The following is a 10,798-nucleotide window of genomic DNA, read 5'->3' as shown; positions in this document are numbered from 1 at the left end:
CCCCCACAGTTCTGTGTCAGCAATGAATGGATACTTATTTAAAAGAACAGGCAGCTGTGATTTAGGGAAAAAGACATGTTTGGCTCTCATGTCATCCCAGCAATGAAATGCAGTCTTTTTTTTTGTTTGTTTGTTTGCTGCCTAAATAGCAGAGGCAGAAACCAAATTTACATCAGCCAGATTGAAGTGAAAAGTGACAAGGAAAGCATTAGCTGGTTTCTTCTCACCCATTCATGTCTTCCTATCCATCTTTTTAGCCATTGTTTGCTCCGGGATTTGTTTTTCCCCCCCCAGTCTTTCTAGGGAGAAAAATGACAGTGTACGAGTGAGTGTGGATTTGTGTGCTGTGCCACTACGCTGCTGGTAGCCTCCAGCAGACTTCCTGATGGTCATCAGTCATGGTGGAACGGTATTTGAACTTAATCTTCGTATGAGAAAATGCTGACTCACAAATAAGTAGAGCCAAATAATGCAGTCAATGGCACATTTCCTCATGTTTGGGTAATTTTCCTCTGTAAGTTCCAAAACGGTTCATTAGCCCTGGACTTGAATGTCAGTCTGCAGTGTCAGTATCTCATCCTCCACTCCAGACCAGTTCAGGTGAAACAGCATTGCAATTTTTGTTGCGCGAGTGAATCAACCTCAGTATCTTCCATAAATGGGTAGCACATAAATGTAGCGACTGGCTCAAGTGAGGCAAAGTCTTGAAAGCGTTTGTCAAACTCTGACCGACAGTTGTCAATCTGCTTTGTGTAGCGCACAATGGCAAGTTGTGCACATGCTTTCCGTTGCGTCTCCAGCTCTGATGCAAGGTTTTGGAAGTTTCGCAAAATGTTGCATTTTTCGTTTGAAAGCATTAACTAAGCTCATTATACTGACACGAGATCTACCAACACTACCTTTGCGATCGATGTATTAGGCAGCCCTGGTTTAGACTATCTGCTGTGTCCTGGAATGATCCTCTTAACTTTGTGATGGCAAGAAAACATCTGGACTAATACAATATGTTATGGGAATGTAACAGGGATAGGAGCTTACATTTCTCTGGCAGTGACTGCCATCCTGGCTCGCACCATGTCCAAAGGATAGGTAAGCATGGCAGCAGTTGTCCCAGCTAGAGAGCCAGCCAAGAAACGTGGAAAAGGAGGCAGAGCTCTGAAACAAACATGAAAATGAACTATACAAAATAACAAAATTAAAAACTTTATTTTGCCTATTTAAAAAGTGATATTATTAATCTACAGCCAAGCTAACAGCTCTATGAGGCTGTAATTTGGCATAGTATTGCTTTGAGCTAAATGCTAATGTAAACGTCCTAGCATGCTCACAATGACAGTGCTAATATACTGATGTTTCACAGATATAATTATTAGTTTAGCACAATAGCATGCTAACATCTGCTACTTAGCACTAAATACAAACTACAGCTGAGGTCTGCACCAAATTTCATGACGATGTATGCTCTATTCTGAATTATTTCAGTCTGGGTTAAGGGGCCGACAAGTGGATGTGACAGTGACACACTGAGAGCCATTCCACTAGTATTACTGCAAACACTCCCCATAATATTTTATTTTTAAAAGAATTGGAAAAAAACATAATCAATACTACTCAAATGTGGATTCTTTACTCACTTTCCCTGGTAGCCATAGTAGCTCCCCAGCCGTTTTTTGTACCGCTCATGGGAGCAGAACTGGATGGCAGCATAAGGCATGACCCTAACCATGGTGGCAGAGTTCCCCCTCCACAGACTGAGCAGGCCATCCTTCATGTATGTACAGTAGATGAGCCTGAAGGCCTCCTGGGCATAGTACATATATGTTGGGTTAACAGCAGAGGTATAAGCCTTTCACATTTTATGCTCTACATTGTCCTGCTGTATAATTACAGTGCCGTGGAAAAAGTTTTTGCCCCCTTCCTGGTTTCTTATTCTTTTGCACATTTGTCATACTTAAATGTTTCAGATCATCAAACAAATTTAAATATTAGACAAAGATAACCCAAGTAAACACAAAATGCAGTTTTTAAGTGATGATTTTATTTATTAAAAACTTTATTTTGCCTATTTAAAAAGTGATATTATTAATCTACAGCCAAGCTAACAGCTCTATGAGGCTGTAATTTGGCATAGTATTGCTTTGAGCTAAATGCTAATGTACATTGCATACAATTGTACAGGTGCTCCTAATAAAATGGCCAGTGAGTATATAAAGGTTTAATATGAAGGAAAGCAAGTAAACATATGTGTGAAGTTGTAACCAAAAACTGTTGGGTATTTGCATTTTCCAAATGATAAAAAATTTATTACTGATTAAATACATTATCAATTTCAACTCTGAAATTGACTAATTGATTGTTGTGCATTAATACATTGCACCTTTGTCTCATCTGCCACTGGAGACTCGCATTAAACTGAATAAGTCTAGAATTACTCAGTGACTGCTTTGCTGATAGATGGCTGAACTCACCTTAGCGGAGAATCTGTTTGAGGAAACTGTGAAACAACAAGAAACACAGTGAACTTCAGGGTTGAACAACACACTCCCCCATGTAGGCTAAACATCTACTAAGAAGATTAACAATTATTTAAGAGCAGCTACAACAGTCACTGAAACCTCTGGTACAAACAATAATTGCATGTTCTGTGACATGTAATATACAGAACAATCTATTTCACTGACATATATGTTCTGTTTATCTGTATATTATATATCTGGAAAGCTAGTTTTATGGAGTGTTGTTCTTACCTTGGAAAATTATCTTGGTCCGATCTAGAGGTGCAATGACTGTTTTGGCCACAGCTCCAGCAAATGCACCACAGACCAGGGACTGCAGAGCAGGCCTCAAGTCCTGTTTAGACACACAGACACATTGACATATCTATATTGTATTACTTTAGGAGACATTTTGTCAGACTACACAAATACAACCTGATATCCCGAACCATGACCCTGAAGATAACTAAGGATATCTTCAAGACCATACAGTGGCTACTGTACTGTGGTCAAGGAAAGTAAGTGCAATCATTACTCTCATTATGTTCATGGCTGATCTTCACAAGCAAGTAACTGAAATACCATAGGTTCATCAGCACAAATGCTCCCGTGTCTATCCACAACAGTGTAATCTGCCTGAGTGACTTAGCTATTATGATAGACTGACAAGAGATAAAACAAACATGACCTTCAAGAAAGCAGAGCCCTTTGTTTGTGTGAGTTTGTGTATATATATGTGCACTCCACCACTCATTCCGCTGGAAGGGACATCTGAACCCATTAAACAATCTCACTAACTGATAAGAAGTGCATTTAGCATGAATAACAAACTTAGCAGATGAGAGAAAGTAGAGTTTTGGATTTCACTCATTTACATTTAAAAGCAGGTTGATGATTTAAACAGCTATTACGGCTTATCATATAACCAGTCAATTCACCTGGCCACACGTACTGTCTGAGGTCAAATGAAACCAATATTATTGTGCGATGCTCATATCTTAGGATGATCTTAGTTTCAATGCTATGAACAACAGGTTTGTTAACACCTTGACTCAAGTTGCTCTTTAGTGACATCAGAAGCCTAGTGTTGCCATTACTTTTTCTACCATCACTTTGTATGTCTAATGGGTGTGTTCAATAAAGACATGACAGATCATGACTGTTTGTGTTTTATCACCTCCAAAATATTGCATTTATTGATATTTGTGACTTTGGTGAAGACCAACTTCAAAAAACTGGAAACAGTGCCATTACTTTTTCTTGTGAGTGCATCTATCTTTAATATCCTATAATATAATCCCTAACCTTACAGAGTAAACATCTGTCATGTCAAAACAACAGGCCCTAAACACTGAGCAGAGTCTGAACATCACATAGTATGGTTTCTTTAATTATTGGTTACAAAGAAATCATACCACAATGGGATAACTGAACAACTTCTCAAATGTTACATTTGCAATAATGCTCTTTTTAAATCCCAGACTGTAATATGTAAGACTGAGAATCAGCTGACAAATATAGTTTTATACTCTGGTTCAGATTCCCAACATAAGCTCAGTGATGGGAGAAGTACTCAGATTGTTTACTTGGGTAAAATTCACAATTATCACAGTGTATAAATACTCTGTTATAATTAAAGGTCCTACATTCAAAATGTTACTCAAGTACAAAAATATTAGCATCAAAATATACTTAAAATACAAAAAGTAAAAGTAATCATCATTTAACATTAATGCATATCCAATAACTGGATTATAATTACTGAGGCATTATTGTGTACATCACATTTGGTAAAGGGAGAGCTAGTTTTAACTAGCTTATATGCCTATATTTTAAATTACTGCTGGGTAGCTTGTGAATTTTCCACTAGAGATCAATCAAATCTTATACTGCATTGTGTTTTATTAATTTGATTCTGAAAAGTTAACAGTAACTAAAGCTATAAAGTACATGCAGTGAACTAAAAAGTACAATATTTACTTCTAAAATTCAGTGAAGTCAAAGTATGATGCAGCAGAAAATTAAAATACTCAAGTACAGATACCTCAACATTGTACAGTACATGTGTAAATGTATTTAGTTACTTTCTACCACTACACAAGCTTGTGTAAACCAGGTCAAGAAAAATGCAGTTTGGGATCAACTTCAAATGCAACCCTGCTGCTCTAACTTGCCAAAACAAGCATTATCTTAAATCTTTTGTACTGAAGCAGGACGTGTGAAGGAGTCATAAGAGGAACATCGATCACCTTTGCTTGGCTGGGTGGTGGCAGATCCAACACGGTGGCCTGGGCCACTGGCAGACGATTTTGTTGGTCGTGCATACGGTGGGCCATGTTTCATCACCTTGTCAGACACTCGGCCACTCGTTCAGGAAAATACACTGCAGGGGACCGTTTTTGAGGAAATAAGCGGAGACAATGAAAAAGACGGGCTAAAATAACACAGGATCGCGTCGCACATCCTCAGTACTTTTATCATAAAGTGAGAACACAGAGTACTGTACAATATGTCACTGCGTTTACGCCCAAACCCCAAACACTGTCAACTTGGCTTGTAAACAAAGCAAGCTACAGCATGACAAAATATCACCCCAACGTTATTTTTCAGCAATAAACTATTAGTAGCCTATTAACCAATCAATCACACGGTGGATTCTTCTTAATGTCCTAAAACTAATAACTTAGTGACCATACCTCAAATACATTACGAATCACAGATATACAAACAATAAATAAACAGGCCTGTTTATCGTTAAATCTAGCTTTGTAACCATTTATTGTTGCATTTTGTTACCTTCGTTTGTGTGTAAAGGGCTTCGTGTTTACAAATTCCCCATGTGTTGTGCAAGTCACCAATCTGCTCTGCAGATTCTTGCACACGTTTATTGGTTGCTGGTTAGAGGCTGCCAGGTATCTCCACGTCTCTTCACGCTGTTGACGCTTCTGAAGATGATCGTAAAAGTTGGGTACCAAATCGCGGCGGTCTGTTTATTTATCTGAGCAGCACACAAGATGATTAGAGCTTTTCAAGGGCTAAAATAAACCGGAACAGAATACGGTCTGTTTTGGAGCACATCTCGAGGGGAGGACACATATCGACACAACACCAGAATTTTGGACTACAATCATGGAGGAGAGAATCCTGTTAATGACATGAAATCCCGCGATTTTATAGACAACATTTTGTTGCCAGATTTGTACTTGATATTCAACCTGGACTATTTTAGTTTATACAAACTTTTAAAAATATTTTTCCCTTTCACAAAGCATTTTTACATTTCCAACCTTAGTGAAACTTATTCTCTCTCACCTAGTATTGGGTGCCATAACATTTAGGAACTAAAATAGAATAGAACAGAATAGAATAGAACAAAACAGAACAGAACAGAATAGAACAGAATAAGAACTGGATTAACGTAATTTGGATAAATCTAAACAGTACAGCCAATAAACTGTGACTCAAAACTGAGTACAGTCAGTGACAGTAGTGCAAACAATAATAGGAGATTGTCAGATGGTTCAGCGTCACCAGGGCGTTGGTGATGAGGAGCAAATAACATATGAGGTATACATGGACAGGACTGCAAATAACCAACAGCAGCAGATATCCTGGCAAAAAAAAAAAAAAGTCAGCCGCAGATTTACATATAATACAACAGAAGGGGGAATGTATTGAGTTTGTGCAAACAGCAGGGGTAGTCTTTTTATATTTTTTTAGGTTCTGTGGTGGGTTACAGTCCAGAGGCAGAGGGGGGGGGGGAAGTAGTGAACAGTGTTCAGCATCCTCACAGCCTGGTGGATGAAGCTGTTTGTAAGTCTGGTGGAGTGGGCCTGAAGACTCCGATACCTTCTCCCTGAAGGCAGGAGTCTGAAGTGGGAGTTTGCGGGGTGGGAGGTGTCATCAGCAATGCTGATGGCTCTGCGGGTGAGGCGGGGGTTGAAGATGTCCCTAAGGGAAGGCAAAGGGGAACCGATGATCTTGCTGGCTGTTTTCACTATGTGTTTTCACTACTCACTTTCATTTTGTCATGGAATTGCAGATGTTCTGAACACATTACAGAACATACTGTTTTATGAAGTGAAGTAGGTAGGTAGATTTAGGGCTGCAATTTACATTTATTTTTATTATTAGTTACTTTGTGGTGATTAGTTTTTTTAATTAATCAGAAATAAAAAAAAAACACACATTATTTCCGGAGTTTGTGGAAACATTTTTAAATTGCTTGCTTGCCTTATCAACAGTGCAACACCAAAAGGTAGGCTATCAGATTAATCATGATATGAAAAAGAGATAAACCACAAGTCATTACTAGAAATGGGTGGCATTTTTGCTCAACCACACTACCTAATAATCAGAATTTCCAATTCATTTTCTGTTGACTGAGGGTTATCAGATCAATGAAACCCTTGTTAAAGCAAAATTAGTCATTTTAATAATGAGTTCAGATATATGGTTACTTTATAGTGTGTATGAAGCATAAAAAGTATCAATATAATGTTTCAGAAAATAGCAAGTACTCAACACATTTTAAATATTTAGTAAAAGGAAGAAAAGCTAGCACTAATGTTTTGAGGCTTTAGACGCTTTGGAATGGGGTTATACGTCACCTAACCTGGCAACCCAAGAGTCTGGCCTCAGAGCTGAAAAAGTTGTTGTTGTAGGGGAAAATGGCGTCAAACGTAGAGTCCCCGGAGCGCTGGTACCTCGCCCTACTCGGGTTTGCGGAGCATTTTCGAACCTCTAGTCCGCCTAAAATCCGTCTCTGCGTGCACTGTCTACAGGCCGTTTTTCAGTTTAAGCCTCCGCAGAGGATCGAGGCCCGAACACATCTTCAATTGGGCTCGGTTCTTTATCATCACACCAAGAATAGCGATCTGGCCCGCAGCCACCTGGAGAAAGCGGTGAGGGAAGTTTCTTCTGGGAAAGAGCGGGGATGCAGGGGAGAGGGGACGGGTGTAGGCCACAGGCGGCGATAACAGCCAACAGGGGAAGTTTTTATATAGCCGTTCATTCAGGAAGCTTATATTAGTAATAACAAATACCGTGTTAGAATTTTAGACTCGTTAGCGTCTTCATTTGGTTAATTGCATTAATAGATAATCGTCCGAGTCGATCGTTTCGTTCTTTCGCTAGTGTTAGCCACTAACTATACGGGATTTTTTTTATCGGTGCAAACACTGCCAATCTTTCGCCGCTCAACATTGTGTACCTTTTGTCTTGCAGTGGTTTATATCTCAACAGGTCCCGCAGTTTGAAGATGTCAAATTTGAAGCTGCCAGCATATTGTCAGAACTCTTCTGCCAACAGGTAAGCAATTTAAGTAACGCTGATGTTAGTGTTAAATATGTTTATGAAGCTAAAAGTACAATAAGCTTAGTTTCTTTCACTCACCACAAAGTGAAACTGAGTGAGTATTAGAATCTGCGTATGTGGTGTTACGTGCAGTATAGGCTGAGCATGTGTTATTGACTATTACTTATTGATTATTGTAATCAATTTTCAGAATTTGGTGGACTCTGCAAAACCCCTACTGCGCAAGGCCATCCAGATTTCACAGCAAACACCATACTGGCACTGCAGATTGTTGTTCCAGCTGGCGGTATGTATGTATGTGTCCCTATTAGGGTGACATTGTGTCCTTCATTAAAGTCATTTTCATATGCAGGTCCACATTGATTTGAGTTGATGTTAGACAGATTCACAACAGCCCAAAGCTCTGGTTGACAGTGTAAAAGCAGTTTTTGTCACTCTTGGACTTCATGTCCAAATAGTAACAGTCCCAAGTGATGACAGCAATGTTTTTATTGTCTCTTTCAGCAACTTCATACACTAGAGAAAGACTTGGTGTCAGCGTGTGACCTGCTGGGCGTTGGGGCCGAGTATGCCCGAGTGGTGGGCTCAGAATATACCAGGTACATCTCATATGACCATGTGATGTTTGCAAACATTACATTTAGCATATAATGCTTACAGTTTTACTAGACATTACAATTCATTTTGGGTGCATGTAAACAAAATATTTTAGACCAAGCAGAACTATGAGTCTTAGTCCAGCCTATACACCCTCAGTGATAAACTCCTTATCGGTTTGTATGGAGATTTTGCCATTTTATGAGTTGTCCCAAATCAGTTCATGGGATGTGGACTATAAAACTTTTAACGAGTCTGTTTTGTTGCTGATTTCTTATTCCCACACACAAATGCCAGTGTCACCATATACATTTATCAAGTTGTTTATTGTAAAAAGTACTGTTTTGACTACTTTGCCAATTTTATTCTCGACCTATAGATGAAACCAAATGTTCCTTACACTTTCTTTTCATTGTGGGTTCAGAAAAACCACCTAGTATGTACTAAGCTAAATAAACTGACTTGATGTGTTTGCTTATTTTAGGGCATTGTTTCTCCTTAGTAAAGGAATGGTAAGTCTTCTTCTTATACTTCACTTTATTTGTGCTGTTACTCTTTGGTGTTATAAACACTTACAAAGCTTAGATTTCGTTCACCAACACATTACAATTCTTCTTGCAATTTTATGTGAATGTTTTTATTATATACATCAATCATATAACAATACCTACATTCACAACCATAATAATACCGCCATATGAGTTAAAAACAACAAAAGCAACATTAAATTCTCTACGTCTTCATTGTGGTGATGTTTTCATACCCTCTAGTTGCTGCTAATGGAGAGGAAACTCGGGGAGGTGCATCCTCTCCTCACACTGTGTGGAACTATTGTAGAAAACTGGCAGGGAAACCCAATCCAAAAGGAGTCCCTTAGGGTCTTCTTCCTGGTCCTACAGGTCACACACTACCTGGATGCTGGACAGGTAGGGTGGAGTTGATTATACTGATTTAAATGACAGTTTTGTTAACACACAGAAAAATTGTTGCATGCATCAGTTTTAAGTATACGGGGAGGATGTCTGGGTGTAAAAAGCTTCCAAGTAAGAAAGGATTGTTTATCATGTCTGTGTCTCCTCAGGTCAAGAGTGTGAAGCCATGCCTGAAGCAGCTGCAGCAGTGCATCCAGGCTATCTCAACTCTCCATGATGATGAGATTCTACCCAGTAACCCTGCTGACCTCTTCCACTGGCTGCCCAAGGAGCACATGTGTGTCCTCGTGTATTTGGTAATGCCACTTCTCTTTCCGTGCCCCTTAAACCTTTATAATCTTTGAAAACATCATCAAGGGATGTATGCCTTAGATTTGTTTCTGTGTGTTGCATGTGGTCATACCGCATTCGAACTGGTACAAATTCTCCCACTTCACATACCAACATACACTGTATTTTAGGGATTAGAGTAGAGATTAGGATTGAAAGAAAATCCATACCAACACCTTTTGGTGAGGCTGTTGGTATTATCCTAATGGGTAATTTGACACACCTGCAGTGAAGCAGAGATATGGTTACTGTGACTTGCAAAGTCAAATTCTGTGTATAGATACCTTGGCACTTTAATTCGTTCTCTTTTTTTTTACATCCACTTTATTAATTGGTTTCTTGCCATTTTACAGGTGACAGTAATGCACTCCATGCAAGCGGGCTATCTGGAGAAAGCCCAGAAGTACACAGACAAGGCTCTTATGCAGTTAGAGAAACTAAAAAGTGAGTGACACACTTGTGGTGCCATGAATGAACAGTGCTTTTCAAACTGTAAAAAAAAAGTTTGCATGACTTAATTGTGTCCATGTTTTGTCATTGTGTTTCAGTGTTGGACTGCAGCCCAATCTTGTCTACTTTTCAGGTCATTCTACTGGAGCACATCATCATGTGTAGACTTGTCACAGGCCACAAGGCCACTGCATTACAAGAGGTAGATTGTTTTTGTTTACACCGGTCAGGCATAACATTATGACCACCTGTACATCTGTATGCACTTCAGTGCAACACTTCTGCCTTAACATTTGTGTTTATGAAGCTCAAAATGTTTCAGTTTTTGGTGAGATTGTCATAAATGTATAAATTCAATTAAGGTCATACTTAAAGGTGGTGGTGTACCAGCCTACATTATATTTAGAGGTTTCTATATTTTTGTCCTGCCCATTGACATATGTACATGAGAGGGTCAGAATATTAGGAACACCTCTGAATATAATCAAATCAAATTTTATTTGTATAGTACCAAATCACAACAAAAGTCATCTCAGGACACTTACAAAGTAAGGTCTAGACCTTACTGTTATCAATATTATTACATAGGGAAAACCCAACAAATCCCCCTTGAGCAAGCACTTGGCGACAGTGGGGAGGAAAAACTCCCTTTAACGGAAGAAACCTCCGACAGACCCC

At 39.0% G+C, this 10,798-nt stretch overlaps 2 protein-coding genes across 2 annotated transcripts in view; one reads left to right on the top strand and one right to left on the bottom strand.

The window, feature by feature from the left end:
- The window catches only part of LOC109966952 (mitochondrial coenzyme A transporter SLC25A42), a 15,865-nt gene extending 10,125 nt beyond the window's left edge, over positions 1 to 5,740 (bottom strand). Inside the window, exons 1-6 of the mRNA XM_020612221.1 lie at positions 5,292 to 5,740; positions 4,745 to 4,878; positions 2,748 to 2,850; positions 2,469 to 2,494; positions 1,635 to 1,801; positions 1,039 to 1,155 (exon numbers count right to left, since the gene is read on the bottom strand). Of these exons, the coding sequence (XP_020467877.1) occupies positions 1,039 to 1,155; positions 1,635 to 1,801; positions 2,469 to 2,494; positions 2,748 to 2,850; positions 4,745 to 4,831 (500 nt within the window). The 5' untranslated portion in view covers positions 4,832 to 4,878; positions 5,292 to 5,740. The remainder of the gene's footprint in view (positions 1 to 1,038; positions 1,156 to 1,634; positions 1,802 to 2,468; positions 2,495 to 2,747; positions 2,851 to 4,744; positions 4,879 to 5,291) is intronic.
- A 1,349-nt stretch (positions 5,741 to 7,089) lies between these two features.
- The window catches only part of LOC109967004 (MAU2 chromatid cohesion factor homolog), a 9,078-nt gene continuing 5,369 nt past the window's right edge, over positions 7,090 to 10,798 (top strand). The window contains exons 1-9 of the mRNA XM_020612314.1: positions 7,090 to 7,399; positions 7,722 to 7,805; positions 8,002 to 8,097; positions 8,316 to 8,410; positions 8,893 to 8,920; positions 9,179 to 9,334; positions 9,490 to 9,636; positions 10,024 to 10,114; positions 10,219 to 10,322. Coding sequence (XP_020467970.1) covers positions 7,166 to 7,399; positions 7,722 to 7,805; positions 8,002 to 8,097; positions 8,316 to 8,410; positions 8,893 to 8,920; positions 9,179 to 9,334; positions 9,490 to 9,636; positions 10,024 to 10,114; positions 10,219 to 10,322 — 1,035 coding nt within the window. The 5' untranslated portion in view covers positions 7,090 to 7,165. The remainder of the gene's footprint in view (positions 7,400 to 7,721; positions 7,806 to 8,001; positions 8,098 to 8,315; positions 8,411 to 8,892; positions 8,921 to 9,178; positions 9,335 to 9,489; positions 9,637 to 10,023; positions 10,115 to 10,218; positions 10,323 to 10,798) is intronic.

The sequence above is a fragment of the Monopterus albus genome, unplaced genomic scaffold (genome assembly GCF_001952655.1).
Source record: "Monopterus albus unplaced genomic scaffold, M_albus_1.0 scaffold122.1, whole genome shotgun sequence".
NCBI classification, from domain to species: Eukaryota; Metazoa; Chordata; class Actinopteri; order Synbranchiformes; family Synbranchidae; genus Monopterus; species Monopterus albus.
This window is presented reverse-complemented; position numbering and strand designations above follow the sequence as displayed.